The 19,500-nt window shown below is 60.0% G+C and overlaps 2 protein-coding genes across 5 annotated transcripts; both read right to left on the bottom strand.

Annotated features, from left to right (window-relative positions):
- Positions 1 to 1,577: 1,577 nt before the first annotated feature.
- On the bottom strand, positions 1,578 to 19,338 carry CDC34 (cell division cycle 34, ubiqiutin conjugating enzyme). Of its 4 annotated transcripts, XR_009600850.1 has the most exons (6): positions 7,815 to 19,338; positions 5,133 to 5,219; positions 4,944 to 5,041; positions 4,115 to 4,249; positions 3,385 to 3,500; positions 2,401 to 2,514 (listed from the first exon to the last, which is right to left on the bottom strand). XR_009600850.1 is itself a non-coding variant. In XM_027970127.3 (5 exons), the coding sequence occupies exons 1-5, from the start codon at positions 8,877 to 8,879 to the stop codon at positions 2,307 to 2,309; spliced, it is 1,593 nt and encodes a 530-aa protein (XP_027825928.2). In that variant the 5' UTR covers positions 8,880 to 19,338; the 3' UTR covers positions 1,578 to 2,306. The 4 variants fall into 4 exon arrangements, 2 of the variants coding, with proteins under 2 accessions (XP_027825928.2, XP_060272400.1); XM_027970127.3 differs by lacking the exon at positions 3,385 to 3,500 and having other exon boundaries at positions 1,578 to 2,514; XM_060416417.1 differs by lacking the exon at positions 3,385 to 3,500 and having other exon boundaries at positions 1,578 to 2,510.
- TPGS1 (tubulin polyglutamylase complex subunit 1) lies at positions 12,936 to 19,338 on the bottom strand. Its single transcript, XM_004008760.5, has 2 exons — positions 18,994 to 19,338; positions 12,936 to 13,710 (listed from the first exon to the last, which is right to left on the bottom strand). The coding sequence occupies exons 1-2, from the start codon at positions 19,329 to 19,331 to the stop codon at positions 13,176 to 13,178; spliced, it is 873 nt and encodes a 290-aa protein (XP_004008809.3). The 5' UTR covers positions 19,332 to 19,338; the 3' UTR covers positions 12,936 to 13,175.
- Positions 19,339 to 19,500: the final 162 nt, after the last annotated feature.

Raw genomic sequence — 19,500 nt, 5'->3', positions numbered from 1 at the left:
GATCCTGCAAGTCTAAGTGTCCTAGCCAGGCTCATCTGGGTCCTCCCTCCTTCAGTTCACCCTTCTCCTTGCAGCCCTCAACACCATGGGACCCAGACCAGCCAATCAGAGCACTCCCTGTACCCTCTGGCCATAGAGATTGGTTCTGGGCAGAGGACCAGCTGCACCAGCTCAGTGAAGAGGAGGGCCCATGTTTCTTCTGGAACTTTCCAGAAACAGCCTTCACGCTGCTGGACTTGGAAAGATAACAGCCTAGGGGTGGGACCAGGGTGAGAGGCTTCTGCCTGAAAACGAGGAAGCTGACCACATACGTGCTCAGTGCCTGAAACCACATGCATTTACTCTCGTGGGGCAAACATCCACATGTGGGCCAGGCCAGTTCCTCTGGAGTTCCAGAGGAGAATCATTTCCTGCCCTTCCAGTCTAGAGACACAGATGCCGGGGGTTGGGGAATGGACATTTTTGGAGCTGCTCTTCTGCTGACCACAGGTTGTGGGGAGACAAGAGTCTGGGCTGGAGCCAGTGCTGTGCCTGAAACCCCTGGCCACCAGTCATGAAGTCACACTTGAGTCAGTGTGAATTGGGTTTTCCTCTCCTGTGATACTGAAAGGGTTGTGATAAATAAATATGACTTGCCTGAAAAATGGGTCACAGAGGCAGACAGGATCATCCTGGTACTGGCTCTGCAGCAGGGGCCTACTGTCCATCTCTCCTTCAGTGGCGTCTGGCACACAAGGCTCTGGAGCCATTTTCACGAGGAGGGTGTGAGGCCAGAGTTAGGTTTAAGAGAAATGGGTATTTATAGTGTGTTCTTATGTCCAACCCTGTTTAACCCTCCCAATGACCCCAGGAAGCAGGTTTCGTTAAGTGTTTGGGGCTGGGAGGGGATTGTTCATCAGATTTACCAGGTAAAAAAAACAGGGGAACAGCTTATATTTGAGTTTCAGATACACAAGTAACTTTTTGGTACAATTAAGTCACAGACATTACTTGGGATAACCTTTATTCCATGTATCCCATTACATGTTTACCTTAAGTCCACAAGGCAGACCCAACCCTGAGATGAGACTCTGGTTAGAAGGATAGGACTCCCAGGCCTTGGTCAGTCATGGGGACCCTGGCCACAAGCCTCACTCTCTGGAGGGCAGCCCATGTCCCTTCCCATAGCTTCCGAGCTCATACCTGCTCTCGCTTGTCCTGTGCAGAGGTGGCTGTGCTGGGTCACTCAGGTGGTGGAACCTGTCCTGACGCTGGGCTCTCATTCTCCAGGCCCCAAGGCTCTGGTCACCTCAGTGGTGGAGGGTAATTCCCAAGCCACACAAGCCAAGTGTGAAGCAGGGTGAACGCTGAGTCTGGGGCCGTGGTTACGCGGCAGGAAAAGCCTGGAGGCAGGGGGAATGGGTCCCAGGAGCGGAAGGGCTGGACCCACAGGCCTGAGGGTTACGGAAGTTGCAGACACTCCTATGAACGATCAGGAAGTGTTTCTGACTTTTGACACAGAGGCCGTATTACCATCACTCAAGCTTTAAAGCTGCAGCTCAAAAGCAGCTAAACGTGGATGAAGAAATGAGTGTGTCTTTGTTCCAATAAAACTTTTATTTACAAAATGGGCAGTGACAAAGCCTGGCTGGAGGCCTTGGCTGAGGGCTCTGGGGTCTCCACACTGGCTTGTGGCTCCTATAGCCTGGGCACCGGCACCTACTGGGTTCAAAGGACACACAGCCCTGGACACCACCAGCATGGGTGACATTGCCGGAAGCTGGGGCTCAGTACCCCCAGGGCCTCTCAGCCCCAAGTGTGCCCCGAGGCCCTTCCTGCCCAGAGCCCAGGTCCCTGTGGCCCCTCCCCCCAACCAGACGACCCAACAGGAGGCCCCAGGAGCTTCCGGGCTCAGAGGGGCGGCTGAAGGCTCCCGTTGTGGATCACATGCCCGTCACCAGAGCCTGTGCCCTTGCCTGGGTCCCACCGACCTCGGGGCCAAGGAGAGGTTGGTCCTCGGGCTTCTCATAAAGTTGCTTTATTTAAATTCCAAACAAACCAAAGCAGAGAGAAGAGGTGACTCCGAGTCAGTCCGTCCACTCCCAAGCCGGGACCCCAAGTCTCTGGCCGGCAGGCGGGGCAGGCAGGCTAGGGTCCCTGAGCAGCGTCTGGCCCATGCGGGTCCCAGGGACGCGAGCCCAGCGGCCTCCTCGGAGGCGGAGATGGGGTGGACGGCGCCGGGCCACGCGGCGCCCGGAGGTAGTGGCGGCGGCAGACAGTCGGGCGGCTGAGGTAAAATTTGTAAGTTTATTCGCAGGGATGTAGTGTCAGGACTCTTCGGTGCCTGAGTCATCCTCATCGTCCCCGAAGCAGCTGTCGGCCTCAGCCTCGCCATCCTCATAGTAGTCATCATAGAAGAGGTCGGAGCCCTCGTCCGGCACTGGGGCCTTGGTCTTCACGCAGTACTCAGCCAGTGTGGTGGGTACCTTCACGCCATCCCGCTCTGCGTCCACCTTGGTCCCCAGGACCTGCTTCCTGCGGAGAGACACAGGTCAGCCTTGCTGCGGCCGGTGGCCCCAGACCCGTGCAGGCGCGCCCGTGGAACAGTGCAGGGCACGCAGGGGTGGCACAAGCACTAGGGGGTGCCCCAGAGCAGGCGGAGCCTGATCCCTCAGGGGACAGCCCATGTGTGCCCCAGGGGTTTCTGCTCACACACAGGTGCACACGCACACACATGTGCAGAGAATGGGGCGACCATGGGCTGAGGATGATGCGGAGCATGGACTCTGAACCAGGAAGGTGTCAGCTCATCAGGAAGACAGACATAGACCCCAGCTGCCAAGGAAAAGGCTGGGTGAAGTGGGAGCAGCCAGGGTGCTGGGCCGGCTCTGTAGGCAGGGGAGGGCCGGCCACAGGGCGGTGCCCCTGGCAGATGCTCAGCACATTGCCGCCAGGCCGGGTCCCAAGTCCTCCCCTCTCTGCACTTGAGTATTTTGCATCACTGGCATCATGTCCTCTGCATGTGCTTCCCCGCTGGGGCTCTGACTGCACCTGCTGCCCCTGGGGTCCCACCTTCCAACGGTGCCGCTGGGCTCTCCCGAGCTCTCGCTGTGAGGTCGCGAGGCTGGCCCACAGGGACGGGTCCCTACAGCTCCACAGGCACAGTAACACAGCAGGTGAGTGTGGGTGCTGGTGAGAACGAGGACTCATTTCTCAGGGTAAATGCTGGGGGTAGGGGAAGAGACTAGGTCGTCATGGAAACACGTGTCTGACCTACTTGCTTTTCTAAGAGACAAAGAACAGACCAAAAACCTCCTCAGAAGAGACTTATGGAAGAGTTAAGTTTGTCGTGACATAAGTCACAAGTCCCAGGAGAACAAGTGAGAAAGAGCAGTGATCACTGACCAGCTCACAGGACAGAGCAGACACAGCCGGATGGAGTGCGCAGGCCCAGGGGTGTTGCTGGCACCGGTCAGCACTCAGGGGAGTTTTGTATAGACTCTCCCGCCAGGTCATGTACCCTGCTCACAGGGGAGAGAACAGGAGGCCAGGGTAATGAGAGCGCTCCCCTGGCCAACTCCTGACAGAGGCACTGCTTTCATAGCCAGGAAAAAATGACTTTCCTTAAATGAAGACCTTTCCTAAACACGCTGATCCCACCCAGCTCTGCTGCCTTTAGAAAACAATTCCAACTGTCAGAACTGCAGTGCCAGTGACACTCACTTTCGTGAGGTGAGAAAACAGACCACCTTGCACAGCATGGGCCTGGTCACACACAGAGAACCCACTCCCTGAGGAGACCCGTGGGGAAAAGCCAAGGGCCAAGCACGCATGATCACACCCCGGTGTGCAGGGTCTTCACACAGGGCAGGGTAGGGGTTGGGAATCGCTACCCTTCTAGTTACAAAACAAGGGAAGGTGGCAAGACCCTGCTGAATCCTGGCAGAAAGCAGGGTGTGTTAACTCCGTGTGAGGTACATGCCCTCACACCACACACACAGACACACACACACGCCCCACAACACACACAGCATGTCCACATGTCACGGTACATACGTGGACCACACGCTTCATGAGAGAAAAATCCTGGCCTTTCTGGCAGGAGGAGGAGGGCCCAGGCCCCTGGGCCGCTCACCGGATGATGTCCGTGTACTCGCGGTCCTTGCCTTTGCTCTCTTTCCACTTCCTGTACATCACAGAGGCGTCCACGTTGGCTGGCGAGAAGGTGTTGGGTTCGTTGAGGAGGGAGATGACACTCAGGAGGATGGTCCTGGAGGAGCAGGAGTTGGTGTGGGGGAATCCACGGCCCAGGGCACTGCCCACCTGGGAGTCTCCCACCCTGACCCTCATCCTCTGCCGCATGCCTAGCTCCTGGGATAGGACGTGGGGTGGGCAGCCAAGGCCAGGACCACCTTTGCTCAGGTGAAGCAGGCCTGTCCCCTCCCCAGGGTGTTCCCCCTGCAGGGTGGTTTTCCCAGGCCACTCACGCTCAGACCTGGGCTGGATGAAGGGCACTGGGCATGAGGCAGGGTGAGCACAACCCCCAGGACAAAGGGGACTGTGTTCTCTGGGGCTCAAGGAAGGAGGGGGGACCTCTGGGGTAGACAGACAGGATTCCCCGAAAAGTGGAAGTCGTCGTGTCCGACTCTTTGCAATCCATGGACTATACAGTCCATGGAACTCTCCAGGCCAGAATACTGGAAGAGGTAGCCTTTCTGGTCTCCAGGGGATCTTCCCAACCCAGGGATCGGACCCAGGTCTCCCACATTGCAGGCAGATTCTTTACCAGCTGAGCCACAAGGGAAGCCTAGGACTCCCTGAGGATGTTACCAAAGATGGGTGGGGTAGTGGGTGTCAGAAGATGGGGGAAAGGCTGGCAGAGACAGGGCCTGTGTGCGCAAGGACAGGAAGTTGTGCCCGCCCCCTTTATCCATGCCCCCAGGGCGGCCGTCTGATGCCCTCACCTGACATTCTGCGTGGGGTTCCACCGTTCTGAGGGCAGCTCCCCGCTCTGGGGGTCATCCACTGGAGGGTGGAGAATCGAGATGCAAACGTCCCCAGTCTGTGAGATATGGGGGGGCAGGGAAGGATCAGCACCCAAATGGCTCCTGTCCCCACGCCTCCTACCCCTACAGGGCCCAAGGCATGCTCACCTCGTAGATGTTGGGGTGCCACATCTTGGTCAGGAACCGAAAGGCAGGAGGGGAGTAAGGGTAGTCGATGGGGAACTTGAGGCGTGCCTGGTGGGAGAGCAGGGGGCTCAGTGAGTCAGGCCACCCACGGCCACACACAGCGGCTGGCCTGGGACCTGCCTGCCTCTGGCACCCCTCACGGGCCTGGGGTGTTCATGGAGTCACCTGAGCCAAGCTGCCCCTGGTTCCTGCCTTGTTGCCAGGTGTGGGCACCCCTGGGGAGCAGCTCCAAGGCCTGTGGTGGGACCAGAGCCCAGGGCTGGCTACCTGAGCACCATGCTGGGCGCCCAGCCTCAGTCTCCAGCTCGTGGGGAGGATTAAAATAGATGCGTGTTCACTAGGCAGGCGCTGGGGGTGGAGATGAGTCAGCTCCGGGCCCTCGGCCTGCAGGTGTCAGCCCTAGGGTGTCAGAAGGTAGCCTGGAAGGTCACGGGAAGACAGGGGAGGGCCCCTGGGGGAGACTTGCGCCCCCGGCTCAGCCTGTTTATGCCCCAGTCCAGGGACCCTGGCGGTGCTTCAGGCTCTCGGGGCCCCATGGGGCACCTCTGCTATGTTCCCCTCTCCGCCTATTGTTGGAGAATCACCCTCTAGGATAGGGGACGCTGGGGTCAAGGGGAGGCTGTCTGTTCTGGAGTGACCTAACCTTGAACTCAGGTCTCAGACCCTGCCCCATCGTCTCCAGCAAGCCCAGGGCTGGGTTTCTAAGTGATAGCCCGAGGCCAGCTGAGGCCTCTTTTGCCCCAGGCACCCACCAGGTCCCAGAGGTGCCTTCACCACTGTGTCAACTGAGGCTTGGTGCAAAGTAACATGCCCAGGGGCGCACAGCATGCAGCTGTGGAGGGGCTCCCCGACCCGGTCTCTGGGGCACCCCTCAGCACAGCACACGATTCCTGGGGCCCCTGCAGCTCATAAGGGGGGACGGGTGAGGCTGGGTGGCCGAGAGGGAGGCACTGGGAAACCATGGTGGCCCCCAGGCACTTCTAGCACCCATGTCCTCTCTCCACTGCCCACCCAACCACACTGTGACAGAAGGATCCAAGGGTGGCAGAACCACCGTGGGTTCCTTGCTGCCTTCCTTAAGGCCAGCCTACAGGAGACGGGGTCAGGTAAGCCCCCTCTCCAGGCCATCCTTCTCTAGAAAACCAGGCTTATACCAAAACCAGCCTGGGAGGCCCTACCCACAATCCCTTGCAAACAGTAGGCAACAGCCAGGAACCCAGGTTCGTTCTTTTCAGGCCAGAGTCCTGGCCTGGCCTTAGGTAGGACTCCCTATTCCTGCTCTGAGCGGAGCTCTTATTCTCACAGTCGGCTGCTCCCAGAAGCAGACAAAAGGGGGTTGTGGGAGGGGGCTGGTCAAACCATTTGGTGATCAGCCCCAAACGCAGGCCCTGTGTGGATAAGATGGACTCCAGATCAGATCTCAGCCTAGGGCTGTCGACCTGCAATCCCCCATCCAACCAGAGAACCTCAACCAAGGATCACCCCAGTAGTTCAGCCTGCTTCCTTAAGGCCAACAGCAGGCTTGGCTAAAACGCTAGCCAAAAGTGCAAACACAGACACCTGCCAGGGCAGCACCAGCCTGCCCCGCTCCCGCCCAGGCCTCCCAGCCAGGCCCGCTGGGACCTTGGCAGGTAGTGACTGGGTGTTCCAGCTGTGAGTCCAGGACCCATCTCTCTCACAAGGCAACCCCCTGCCTTATTCCTCTTGCTTAAGGAGCGAAGTCCTTTGATCGGGAGATATCCTCCCAAGCCACATCTGAATTCACGCCTGTCCAGGTTTTGACCTGAGTTCTAGTTCACATTGGCCTGAGACACAGCCAATCCCAGGGACAGCCCATGCCTCACTGCTCCCAACAATGGCTATTAAGAGCGAGATGCTCAGAACTCAATCACCACAGAGGGCCTAGGAGCAGCCCAGAGCAGGCAATTCAGGCCCAAGAAGCTGCTTGATCAGCAGGACAGGAGAAACGCCAGCTAGGCTGCAAAGGAGCCAAAGCTTCTGAGGCCCCACCTGTGTGGGTTCTACAGTGTGGCTCCCAGGAACAGGGCAAAATGTGGGAGCAAGAGTCCGGCGGAACAGGTTATGTAAAGATCATGGTGAAGCCCAGAGGACCTGCTACTGGCCAGGGTGGCCGCTTTCCAAGCCAATCCTGGCTGCCAAGCCCATCCAGGCCTTTGTTGGAATCCGAGCAAGTGGCCGAGCCAAGGCCAGGGCTCTTCACAACAGTGCTGGCCAGTCCTGGGGAGGCCTCTTTGTCTGCTCTGGGCAGCAAGTACAGGTGGGAGGAGGGGGCGGGCACCAAGGCCTGGGGAAAGCAAAGGCCATGCACCTAAAGAGACAAGAAGGTCCCGGGTCTTCCCACTGGAGGCTTGAAGTAGCCTTAGGGGTCCTGGCGCTTCTCAGGGACTCTTGGGGCCGGAGGGGAAGAGGGGGTGAACGAGGGCCCTCAGCACGCCAGAGGCGACCAGGCAGAGGAGCAAGGGGAGGGGGGCCCCGCGAGAAGGAGGGGGAAGAAAGCAACCCCACGAGGAGCAGGGACAGTGGGAGTGGGCTCTGCCAGGGGAGTGGGGAGGGGACAGAGGTGGGGGAGGGGCCCCGAGGAGATGGAGAAGGGGTCACCGCCCCTCCCACCCCGCCGCTCACCTTGAAGTAGCCGCCCTCGTAGTAAGTGTTGGGGGGTCCGAAGATGGCCACCTCCCAGTTGTACAGGTCGCCCTCGTCCACCAGGGTCACCCGAAAGCCCTCCACCGGCTCCTCTTGCAGCCCCTTGAGCTCCAGCAACAACGCCTTCTGCGAGCTGGGCACCAGCGGCCGGGCCATGGCGGCGGCGGAAGGGCCCGGGGCCGGGGGCGCGTGGGGCCGTGGGGCCGCGGGGCCGCGGGACGGGCCGGGGCCGGCTTCCTCCTCTGCGCCGCCGCCGCCTCCGCCGCCGCCGCCGCCGCCGCCGCCGCCCGGAGCCCCCGGGCGCTCCACTCGTTCTGCGCCGCCGCCTGGAGCTCTCCTCCGCTGCCGCGCCCCGCCCCCACCGAGTGCGCCTGCGCGCCGCCTGCCCCGATCGCGCCTGCGCGCCCGCCCGCGGGGCACGCCGGGAAGCGACCCCTCCCCCGGCCGCCGAGCGCGCCGCCGGGAGCCGGGGGCCGCGCGCGCAGGCGCTTTGGCGCTTCCGACCCCGTGGAAGGCCGCCGCCGCCGCGGCTCGGACTAGCTCCGCGGACACCTGTGCTTGGGGCCCCGGGCAGGGCAGCGCTGCGCCGCTCTGCCAGGCCCGCCGCGCTTTTGGGGCCTTTTTGTGACGTTCCGGCGCGGGGCGGGGCTGGGGCGGTGCCGGCGCGAGCCTCAGTTTCCCCACCCGGGACCCGGTCTGGCCGCCCCAGACGCTCGAGCGGGGAGGGTTCTGTCGCTCGCAGCCCTCTCCCAGCTCGGCGTGCCTTCTGCAGCCTTGACTCGGCACCCGTCCCACCGGAACCCCAGACCAGAGTCCTGACTGAGGCTGCTCCCTGGGCCCGCACGCCCACTCAGATCTGGATGGGAGAGTAGGGATAGGGCGTGGCCTCCATCCATGCACGTCCGCAGGTGACAGCTCACCATGAGGGTGGCCTTGGCACCCGTGGCCTGTGGTGGCTTCGTGGCGGGGGACCCGGGCTGCCAACAGCTGCACCAACACCTGGGGCAGGGCTGAGCCTCTTCCTTCTCCCAGGTGCCCTGACATCTGGCCCTGGGCTGGACACCACTGAGGACAGGCAGGTAGACCTGTCTGGGGGAGGAAAACAAAATGTCATCTGTGGGGACGAATGGAGGACTCTGAGAACCCTGGGTAGAGTAGCAGCTTCATCAGTACAGGGGGCTGTGCCCTGCACCCTGTGGGACCTGGAGGGGACCCTCGTCTATAAAGTGGGCTGCACACCCTGCTTTGTCTAGTGTTCTAAGTGTTCTCTGTTCCTCCTCTGCCCATAGCATCAACATCATAGCATTGGCATGTGCCAGTTTGTTGATCAGTAGTAATTAGAATGAATTATGATTCTTCCAGAGAAGTTTGCCAACATACACCCCACATCACAGGAGTTTTGGGGTGGGTGGGGGCTCAACTGGAAAATGTAAAGGGTAAAGGGAGGTGCCAGGTTTATGGACCCTCCAGCCAGTCCCCCCCACATGAGGCTGTGTCCCTCCAGGAAAGCCCACACCTTGGACTCTGAAACATCCTGGGGTGGTGGCCACCTGGGGTTTCTACTTGCCTGTTTTCCAGCCGTAGCACCTCCATTTTCCTGCGGAGGTACCCATCTTTAGCCTGCAAGGTTTGAATTGGACTGACTCCTAGCCCTGGCTGCAGAGCTGGGTCATCCAACCAACGTCCTAGGGCCCCTGGCTGCAGTGGTTCATCTGGGGACAGCATGTGACTTGGTCTTTTTCTGGGGACACGATGCTGGGGTGGCTGAGCTGGGAGAACTTGGGCCTGCAGCTAAAGGACCATCTCATCACCACAAGGCTTGTGAAAAAAGTTGGCCCTCAGGAAAGCTGAGCTGCCTGATGGGAATGTGCTGATGATCCTGTTTGTGCTCTGGATCCAGCCATGCCTGACCTCCCCTTGCAGTAATGCTAGTAATTAAATTATTTCTTTTTTTGTTAAGCCAGTTTGAGTTGAGCCTTCCATCACATGCCATAGAAGAGCCCTGAATTCAAATCTAGGTTCTGCCATAAACTTGGAAATGATTCTCAAATGTTAAACCTTCCAGAACTGTGAGATAATGAACTTGTGTTGTTGTGGGGTTTTTCTGGGGTTTTGTTTTTCAAGTGCTTTGTTACTGCAGCCACAGCGAATGAATACCCTGGCTTCTGTGAGTGTAGATTCTTCCTCTGGAAAAGTGATTAATTCATGGCCTTCCATAGACATATTCAGGTACAGCAATGAATAAAATTTATAAAAGCCCCTGCTCTTGGGGAGACAAGAAGAAGGGACAGAAGCGAGTTGTTAAGCAACTTCTGGTAGCAGTAATTGTTACGAAGAAATATAGAGCAGAGTGAGGCATTAGCAATAGGAGTGGAGCAGACAGGTTATTTTGGATGGGGATCATTGGGGGAGGCACCTCTCCGGAAGTGGCATTTGAGCAGAGACCAGAAAAGAATGAGCCACGTGGGTCTGGAGGAATAGTGTCACAGAAAAAGGAACAGTGTGTGCAAAGGCCGAAGCAGAGACAAGCCAGACCAGCTGGAGACCAGTGTGCCTGGCCCAGTGAGGGGACAGAGGCAAGAATAGATGCTGAGGAGTCTCCCTGCCCAGCCTTCCTGAGTGCTCACTTTGTTCACAGGCCATGTGGTGACCAGATGGCTCCAGGATCCAGGACCAGGTCTTCTCAGCACAGCAGCTCCAGGAAAAGTCCCAGGGCTGTGTGTCTCATTGGCCAGCTGGGAGTAACATGCTATTCCTGAACCACTCACTGAGGCCAGGGTGCCTGGAGCACTGCTGGGCTGGTGGGAATGTGGGCTGGACCAGGGTAGGTAGGAGCAGGCAGGATGAAGCTATAATGTGCAAGCAACAGGATGCAGAGAAGGGCCGGCTGACAGGACAGGGGAGGCACCCAGGCCAAGCCCCAGTCCTGGGCGTGGAGGCTTCCTCAGAGACCACAAACTCTAGAGGAGCCCCAGGACCAGAGAGGCTGTCCGGAGGCTCCATCCTGAATGTGACAGGCCTGGGATGATCTTGGGATGTCCCTGAGGAGATGCCCAGCAGGTGGTTGGCTCTCCAGGGCTGGAGCAGAGCAGAGCTGGGCTTGAGACGTGAATTTGAGACTCCTTGGTGACCAGGCAATAATTGAAGCTGTGGCCCCGGTGAGATGCCAAGTGAGGAGGAAGCACGAGTAGAGGAGAGGCCCTTAACAGAGCTCAAAGACACCTGCCTTCCCCTGGGAAGCTGGGGGAGAGGAGGAGACTTCTAGGGCCTGTGGAGTGTGGAAGGCAGGGAGGCCAGCGCCCACGCTGCTGCGAGGCCAGGTAAGCAGAGTGGCTCAGCTTCCCCAGGTCATGCCTGTAAAGGTCAAGCCAGGACTTCTGGACCCAAGACCAGGCGTGATGGTGACTCAGGGGAGGCAGTGAGGGAAGGTGGACGGAACAGGGGACATGACCCCAGCTGGCGTCAGCCTCGGCCCAACCCAGGCGGGGTGGGGGGAGTTGGGGGGAGTCAGTTGGCCCTGAAGTGTGACCTGCTCCAGAGGTAGCTTCCCCTGAGGCAAGCAGGCCAGCTTAGACCTATGGCCAGTCCTTCACTGGCCATACCCGAGTGATTCCTTGCTGGCCACGCCCCCGGAAGTCCCCCATTGGTCATCCCCTGGTGGTCACTGGCCGCTCCTGTCCCAGAGGGGGTAATGGGGTCTCCTGGGCGTGTGGCTCCTTCTCTGCAGTGGGGCAGCTGTGAGCCTCCTTAGCTGGGAAGAGAATCTGGTGGCACCAGTGACAGCTTCTGCATACTGTCCAGCCCTGTTTCTGATGGCTGGCGACAGTTTCTGTCGCCCCAGGGGAACCACAGGTTACTGGCGGCTGCTGGGGCCCAAGAGTAGGCCGTACAACGTAACAGCTAATGCTTACTGACTGGAGCACCTGCCTGAACCTTCTGGTTATGAAACAAATGACCCCACAACTTCAAGACTTGAGACAATAACACTCATTCATTTACCCCAAAACAGGAGCTGCCAGTCAGGTACCTCCAGGTAGCTTGTGCCTCCTCACAGCATGGCCGCTGCATACCATGCCAGCACCCACAGGGGTACCTGTCACCTTTTATGATGACAGGTACATAGAGCCAAGTACTGTCACAAAAGCCACCAAGCGCAAAGAGTGGAGGGGTGGGACTCAGTTTCCATCTCTTTCCTGCCCCTGGAGGGGGTTGGGAGATTTTGGAAGAGCCAGTGGGAAAAGAAAGGAAGGTGGGGCTGTTACTGTTTTATCAGTTACCGGCCAAGGGCAGGTGCTGGGAAACTGGAGGAGGCAAGCTGTCTCCTGCCAAAGGTAGCTGGAGAAAGGCTTTAGATTCCGTCCTTGTGTGTGGGATCCCTCAGTTGGAACGGGGGTGGCCTGGGTCCCATTAACAGAGGAGGAAGCTGAGGCTGGACCCGCCTGCACCTGGTCTGGGCTAGCAGTGTGTTTCCTGCAGAGTCCTGGTTCCAGGAAGTGATCCCACTGGTGGGAGGGGGACACCCAGGTGCTTGGTGACTGTCTGGTGTGCCTGGATCCTGGATGGGTTTCCCACCCCTCCCCTCCCACCCCTTGGTGATGGAGGTGGTGTGGGTGTGGGTGACTGGGGCTTGGGCCGTTAGCCCCTTACTGGTGGTGTGACCTCTGCTCCTCTGGGCTTGGGTCTCACCATCTGCCAGATGTGGGCAGTGGTTTACCTTCTGCATAAGAGAGTGGTAAGGCAAGACACTGCAGGCCTTGGACTTGTAGGCTATTTCCGTCATCACCATCATGACTACTGGCCCAGCTGACCTCTTCCCTTGGTGGCTGGGGTAAACTGAGGATGAGAGAGGACCTGTTCCGGCCCGGCGCTTGGGGAGGGACGGCTGGGGGCCACCCGTGCCTCCCAGATCTTGGGGCTGTGGGTCCAAGGCATCTCACTGGATGTCCCAGTGCCCTCCGCTCCCATGAAGCCAAGTGCAGGGGCACCCTGGTTTCTGGGCAGCGGTGGGACTCGCTGGGGCTGGCTGGGGTTTCCCAGAGTGGAGAGCGTTTCCGGGGATGTGTGCTGGGAGTGGACACCGGCGCTCACACACACATCAGGTCAGCCTGGGGAACAGACTTTATTTCTGCTCAGGATCGGCGAACCTTGGTGAATGTGCGGGGAGGGACCCTTGCCCCCTCTCCTGCTGAAGGGGGCTGAAGCACCATTCCAGGTGGGAAGCTGGCATGCAGGGACACCCCAGTCCTGGCCCCAGGAAGTGCTCCGCCCAGAAGCAGGTGAGCAGGCCCTGAGGGCCCTGTATGTCCAGGCGGAGGAGGAGGCGGCGGAGGAGGGCGGGGCTCAGCCCACGGGCTTGACCTTAGCGATGAAGAGGGCCGCGGCCTTCTCCAGGAACTCCTCCCGGGTCATCGGGGCGCTGGGTCGTCGGGCCACCAGCGCGCGGTCCATAGCCAGCGCCAGGCTGTCGGGCCCCAGGCGCGAACCCGCCTCCAGGTAGCGCGCGGGCGCAGTGTCGTCGCTGGCCTGCAGGGCCCCCTCCAGCGTGTCCAGCACGGCCTGGCCCAAGCGGCGGTCAGCCACGGCCAGGCCCGGGTCCTCCAGCAGCCGATAGAGGGCGCCGGCGCGCGCCACGAACTCCAGCAGCACGAAGCAGGTGAGCATCCCCGCGCGGAACACGGCCAGCGGCACTGCCTCGTGGTCCCGGCACTGGATCTTGCGCAGCAGTGGCGCCACCACCTCCTCGGGGGCCTCTCCGTCGCGGCAGATGCGCTTCAGCAGCTCGCTATACGTGCGCCCGTCCAGCCCCGGCTTCTTCTTGCGCCCGCTGGCGCTCAGGCACTCGTAGGCCACGCCGACGTTGTTGTTGAAGGCCGTCCTGAGGGCGGAGGGGGCGTCGGCTCGCACTAGAGGCCTGCTCCGGCCCCCCAACCTCAACACACCGGCCCCTCCTGCCTCAGGTCTGTTCCACCAGCTGTGCCCTGACCTGGAGTGCCCTCCCGCAGATTTCCCCACAGCTCCGCGGAGTCTGTGCTCAGCCGTCTGTGTTCAACATCATGTCTAGGGCAGTATCCTCCCCGACCCCCTAACCCCTTCCTATACTTATCTTCATGGAGTCCTCCTGAGTTCCCTCCCTCCCATCACATCAGATCAGGAGCCTGTCTGAGAGTTCATCTGTCCGGTCATTCATTACAGTCCCAGGGCCCACACCACCACCTAGGAGCTAGAGAAACGGCTGCCAACTCTGCCAACGGGCTCCTGCCCACGGACTTTCCACTTTAGAGATGTCACTGGGCAGGACTGTCCCTACCTCTTAACTGAGTTAACTCATTTCACCTGTGCAGGCCCAGCGCCTGTAACCCAGGGTGTGGCTCAAGCCCGCTGCTGCTGCTTTGTAAGTTCATCCGCAAGTGGCCACATCAACCTGGACACGCTGCTTCCTGCCTCCACAGGTCACATCAGGAATGGCCCTAGTGCTGACACTACTTACTGCTTGCCCCACGAAGCCATGAGGTCCCCCCCTGCTGCGCCCTGGCCATGCCAGGAGCCTCCCAGGTGGTCGTGTGTGGGCTTGGGTCAACCTGGGTGCCCAATCCAATCCCCTCCTTGACAGTCAGCACCCTGCTCTAAAGCAAAGGAGAAGTGAGGCTTGGGGCAGCTGATGGCCGGGCCAGGGGTCCCACAGGTAGGGGAACCCCATGGCTCACACTCACCGTTTCTGAGAGCCCGGCTCCACTCTTATCTGTGAGACACGGCATGCCACCCGCCTGTACTGAACTGCGTGGGTAGGAGCCTGGTCCACACTGGGCCGGAGCAGGGTGGAGTCCAGGGACAGCCATGCTCACCCAGTGAGCTCCAGGGGTCGAGGCCCCTTACAGAGGAGAAGCCGAGGTGCAGAGGGGAGAGGGCAGGACCTGGGGTCTTGCCCAGCTGGGATTCACTTCTCAGTTCTAGGACAATGTGCTGGGGCTTTAGGGTTAGTGAGAGCACCCTGTGAAGTGTGGGGGTGCCAGATCCTCCCTTTGCACAACTGGCACTGCGTTAACTCCTGCTGCCTCGAAACAACCCCTTGTAGGAACTTCTGTTGTCAGCTACTTTCCCCAGGACAAAGGTCTCTGGTGGGAGCAAGCCTGGTGGTGATGATGCTGGGGCCAGCTTGGTGGCCGTGTAGCAGTTAAGCCCACACCTAGATCATGTCCCAGACTGAGTCAGGAACTGGGAGCGGCTTGGCTGGGTAGTCCCAGCTCAGTCTGCAGCCAGGACCCTGGCGGGGCCCCCTACCCTGAAGGCTCCCTGTGGAAGCCCCTCCCCAGGGGCAGGGTGAGCACGCTCAGGTTATGGTGCTGGCCCCGAGTGGGTGACAGGCAAGGTAGTGATGGGGGCTGGTCTGGTTTGATGTTCGAGGCAGCTGCCTGAGGTTGTGAATACAGGGGGCTTTTGAGGGCATCTTGGCAGCAGGCTATCCCACCCCGAGGGCGTGGCCCACTTCCCATGGAGGGTCCACACCTGCAACCCTGAGTGATCAGTGCCCTGTTGATTCTGCAGCAGCCGTGAGGCCACTGAGGTTTCAGGTGCCTGTCCCTGTGGCCTGATAGCTCATCCATCAACCACTCAGCTCTGCCTGAAGTATCCCCCAGGAACCTGGTCAACCAGCCAATTGTTCTGAGTGACTCAATCGCCCTGGAGTTGGTCAGTGCTGTTCCTGGCCGGCCTAGACCTGTGCCGGTTCTATCCACTGTGCCGTTTTCCTCATCTGGAAAATAAGGGTTCTAGCCCGTGTCTCAGGATTCTTGGGAGGACAGAGATTAGTTTTTGTGCCTTGTGTGAGGCTGGGGTCCCACGTGTGCTTGTCACTTGCTGCCATGCAGCCCTGTCCAGGTGCTGTTTACCATGGGCTCCCAGCCTTGTGGGCAGGACGATGCATAGCAGGCAGTGATGGCCCAGGGAGACGAGATCATCAGGGGAGAAGACAGAGGAAGGCCCACCCCACCTCGAGGCCGTTCTGGGGGCTCCCGTTGAGAGGGGGCACCCACGTGGTTTGCCATCCTGGGCTCTGGTCCTCAGGCTCCCCGTGTCAGCTCCCACACGGAGTTTACAGAGCACGTTGGGCATTTGTTAAAAACCAATTTATGGGTCACGTCACAGAGACAGGGAGACTTTTCTGCTGTAGACAGGGGGCTCTTGATGGGGTGACTCTGCCCCTAGGGGACACTAGTGATGATGTCTGGGGGCAGTTTTGTCACCATTGGGTGGGTGCACAGGAGGTTGCTCAACACCTGCAGGACCCCTACAGTGATCTCCCCCACCCACACAATGTCAGAGAGCCAAGGGGGAGGGGCTCTGGTTCAGTGTTTGAAGAGATGGGGTCCTCTCTTTGCTCACAGCCTTTGCCTTCATACTTGCCCCTCTGTCACATGGTGTAAACCAGGGTGGCCCCCCAGCATCTGTAAGTCCCCTCTTCTGAACTGACTCAGGTGTGTGTGAAATGTGTACATCTCAGGACTTCAGAGGTCACATGGTCATGGAATGCAGGGTCTCCTGGGGCGGGGAGAGGGAGGGTCGTGGACTCCTTTATCTCGGCGTGTCTCATCTGGGGAGATTCTGCCCCCAGGGAACATGGGGTGATGTCTGGGGCATCTGTGCTTGTCATGGGGGAGGGCTCCTGGCATTGAGTGGGTGGGGAGCAGGGAGGCTGCCTCACACCCTCACAGTACCCAGGACACCCCCACAGAGGATGCTGTGAGCCGAGGACACTAGCCTGGACACTGTGGTGCTTCTGCGTGCTTTCTGGGATGACAGCGCCTGCAGGAGTTGGCTACTTGCTGCTACTCTCCACATGTGGCATGGCTGCCCTACAGCATCAGCTGTTTGTGCTCTGGGGGCTGGTGGGCTGTTGGCTACACTGTCTACCAACATGTGTCATTCCTCCACCCCAGCACAGGGGATTTAGGTTGAGTTTGCCCCAGATCTTTCGTGCTGAGGTCATTCTCAAGAGTGGCCCCAGGAAACCCCCGCCACTGCACAGTATCGGGGCTGCCTGGCCTCAGGTGGACCCACGCCCAGGACCCACCTGGCCTGGCTTCTGCTTCTGACCTGGCAGCTGAGATGACCGGGCTTCTGCCTGGGAAGCCACCTCTGAGATCAGGGAGGCCAGGTGCAGCACTAGCCCTGGTCGTTCGCCTGGCCCGCTCCTTTCTCTTGGAGCCTCCCACCAACAGCTCCAGCAGCCCTGCAGCGTGGTGGACAGTGTCATCCCCTCAGCCCCACGCGTGCAGTGCAGGTCTGCCCAGGACCTGTGGGTGTAGCCTTGTCTGGAAGTAGGGTCTTTGTGTCAGTCAGGATCTGGAGATGAGATGAGCCTTAAACCCAGTGCCAACTATCCTTTAAAGACAGACACCAAGGATGAGGGACTTGGCTGGCCAAGGATGTTCACAATGCCCTGAAGGGAAAGAAGCTGGAAGGACCTCCCTCAGCAGCCTCAGCGGATGGGGGAGCACAGCCCTGTAGCCCCTGGATTTCTGGCTTTGGCCGCAAGACTGTGGGAGAATACATTTCTGCTGCTTTGAGTCATGAGCTTGTGGTAATTGCTTACAGCAGCCCCAGGACACTCAGGCAGCCCCTAGGTTCTAAATCCTACACGTCTCACATGCTCTCACCTTGAGGGCCACTGGACATGGGGTGGCCGGCAGCTCACAGGTACTTGTGTGGATTAGGAAAAGTGCTGCAAAAAGCCTTCACCTAGTGACGTCTAGGGGGTGAGTGGCTTGTGCAGTGCTTGACCTGGACAAGGACCTGACGGCCCTGCTGCTGACTTTTCTCCTCCTTGGAATGTGTCCTGGATGCCCCTGTCTTCTGCTTCCCTCCTTTATGTCTCTTCTGCCTTCTGACACTTTCCTGTGGGTGCGATGAGCCTGGGGCTCCTCAGAGTCGGGTCCTGGGCTCTTCTCAGCTCCCCTGAGGCCTCCATAATGCCCCTCTCCCCATGACAACCTCCTGCCCCTGTTACATGTGTCAGCTGCAAACGTGACTATCCACCTTCCAGCTGCAAGGTTTTCCCAGCACCTGACTGACCAGTGACCTCCCCTCTCAAAGACCACCTGGGGCTGCTCCTGAACAACCCCCATCCACCTGGGCCCCAGCAGAACCCATGCATGCTTGCCAGTCTGCCCCCTACCCCCCATCCCCCCAGGCCCCCATCTCCAGGTGCCCCCTTTTCTGGCTGTCACTTCGGACACCCCGCCACCCCTCCACACCCGGCTCATCCTGGCCTCTCTGCTCCCCCGCTTGGGGTCTAACACATTGACTCAGGAGGGTGCTCCCAGGCAGGTCGGTGCTGGGCTCAGGCTGAAACACTCCCTTGCTTGGTTTCCTTCCCTTTCCTGGGTTCTCTGGGGACTGCCTCAACATCTGAGTCTAAGCCCACCCACGTCCAGCGGCCACCTTGTCTGGTTGATGCTGCGAGTCAGACGGCTTCTCCCCATTCACCTGACCAGGTCCATTCACTCACCCTTCCCCCAGCTCAGAGCTGTGGGGGGATGGGGTGGGGGAAGGCGCCATTCCCTCCACCGCCCCATGCTTTAGCTCTTCCCCTACCCCATGGGTCCCACACTACAGCCCCGCAGCCTCCAAACCAGTGCACCTGGTACCTCGTGCCCGCAATACCCTTCCCTGTGTGTCACGTGGGCCCCTTCCTGGACGCCCCTCCTGCCCGCAGGGGACCTCCCCGTAGAGTAGGGGCCTCGAGTGACTGGTTTGCTCCCCGTCTCCACGACCCAGCCCTGTAAATACTCATTTTCTGATTGAATGGGCAGGGTTCTCCAAGCCGGGAACTCTGCAGCTACGAGGCACTAAGTCCTGTGTGGGCTCCATGATTTTCAAAAGTGGGGTGGGGTGCACGGGGAAACTCGGCATCTGCAAAGAGGCATCACCGAATACCAAGTCGACCAGAAGTACCAGCGCCAGCACTCAGCTGGGTGGCCTCGCCGGGACCCTGGAACCCCGCGCGGTCCGCGCCCCTCCGGCGCCAGACGCAGCCGTCTACATTTCCCAGTACGCCCCGCGCTCGTGCACCGGCGCCGAGGGTGGGGAGCCGCGCGGAGCCCGCTGGGAGTTGAAGTGCGGCTGCGGCCCCTACCCGTCCAGGCCCGGCCCAGCCCCGCACCTCTGGGAGTGGTGAGCCAGGCGAAGATGCCACAGTGCGCGGCCCAGGCGCTGCTGCTGCAGCAGGAGCTGGCCCGGAGGCTCCCCGGCGCCGCCGTTTGCCGGAGACCGCAGGCCCATGTTCTCGAAGTAGTGAGCCAGAAAGGCGATGGGCTCCTCCGGTCGCGCCTCCAGCACCTTTAGCAGGGCCGCGCGTAGCATCTCCGTCACGCCGACCTGTCGCAGGAAGTCCTCTTCACTCTCGGCCGTCGCCGCCGCTCGGGGCACCCCCGGCCGGCCGCTGTCTGTGAAACTGGTTGCCTGTGCCACCGCCTGCCGCCGCTTCTCCACTGCCGCCATCTTCGCTGAGGGCAGAGGGACCGGAAGCGCTGCCATATCTCGCAGTGCGCTGCCGCTTCAGAGCGGCCATCTTGGTTAAGGGCAGAGGGCACCAGAATCTTGCTGAGACTTAACAAAATGACCAGGGCAGGCCACCCTTTTCCCTAGGTTCTAATAGGCATTGTCTCCA

This window comes from Ovis aries, chromosome 5, assembly GCF_016772045.2.
Source record: "Ovis aries strain OAR_USU_Benz2616 breed Rambouillet chromosome 5, ARS-UI_Ramb_v3.0, whole genome shotgun sequence".
NCBI classification, from domain to species: domain Eukaryota; kingdom Metazoa; phylum Chordata; class Mammalia; order Artiodactyla; family Bovidae; genus Ovis; species Ovis aries.
The sequence above is the reverse complement of the archived record's forward strand: the minus strand, read 5'-3'. Positions and strand labels throughout refer to the sequence as shown.

What these genes read in the sequence shown, in the direction of transcription:
- CDC34 (XM_027970127.3), bottom strand. Translation starts at nt 8,879, where the DNA reads ATGTCAGGGCACCTGGGAGAAGGAAGAGGCTCAGCCCTGCCCCAGGTG. An exon ending in ACGAGGGCGGCTACTTCAAG is followed by an intron (nt 5,220 to 7,814) that starts GTGAGCGGCGGG and finishes CTCTCCCACCAG; the next exon opens with GCACGCCTCAAGTTCCCCAT. An exon ending in GAGTACACGGACATCATCCG is followed by an intron (nt 2,515 to 4,114) that starts GTGAGCGGCCCA and finishes GTCTCTCCGCAG; the next exon opens with GAAGCAGGTCCTGGGGACCA.
- TPGS1 (XM_004008760.5), bottom strand. Translation starts at nt 19,331, where the DNA reads ATGGCGGCAGTGGAGAAGCGGCGGCAGGCGGTGGCACAGGCAACCAGT. An exon ending in CTGGCTCACCACTCCCAGAG is followed by an intron (nt 13,711 to 18,993) that starts GTGCGGGGCTGG and finishes CTCCGCCCTCAG; the next exon opens with GACGGCCTTCAACAACAACG.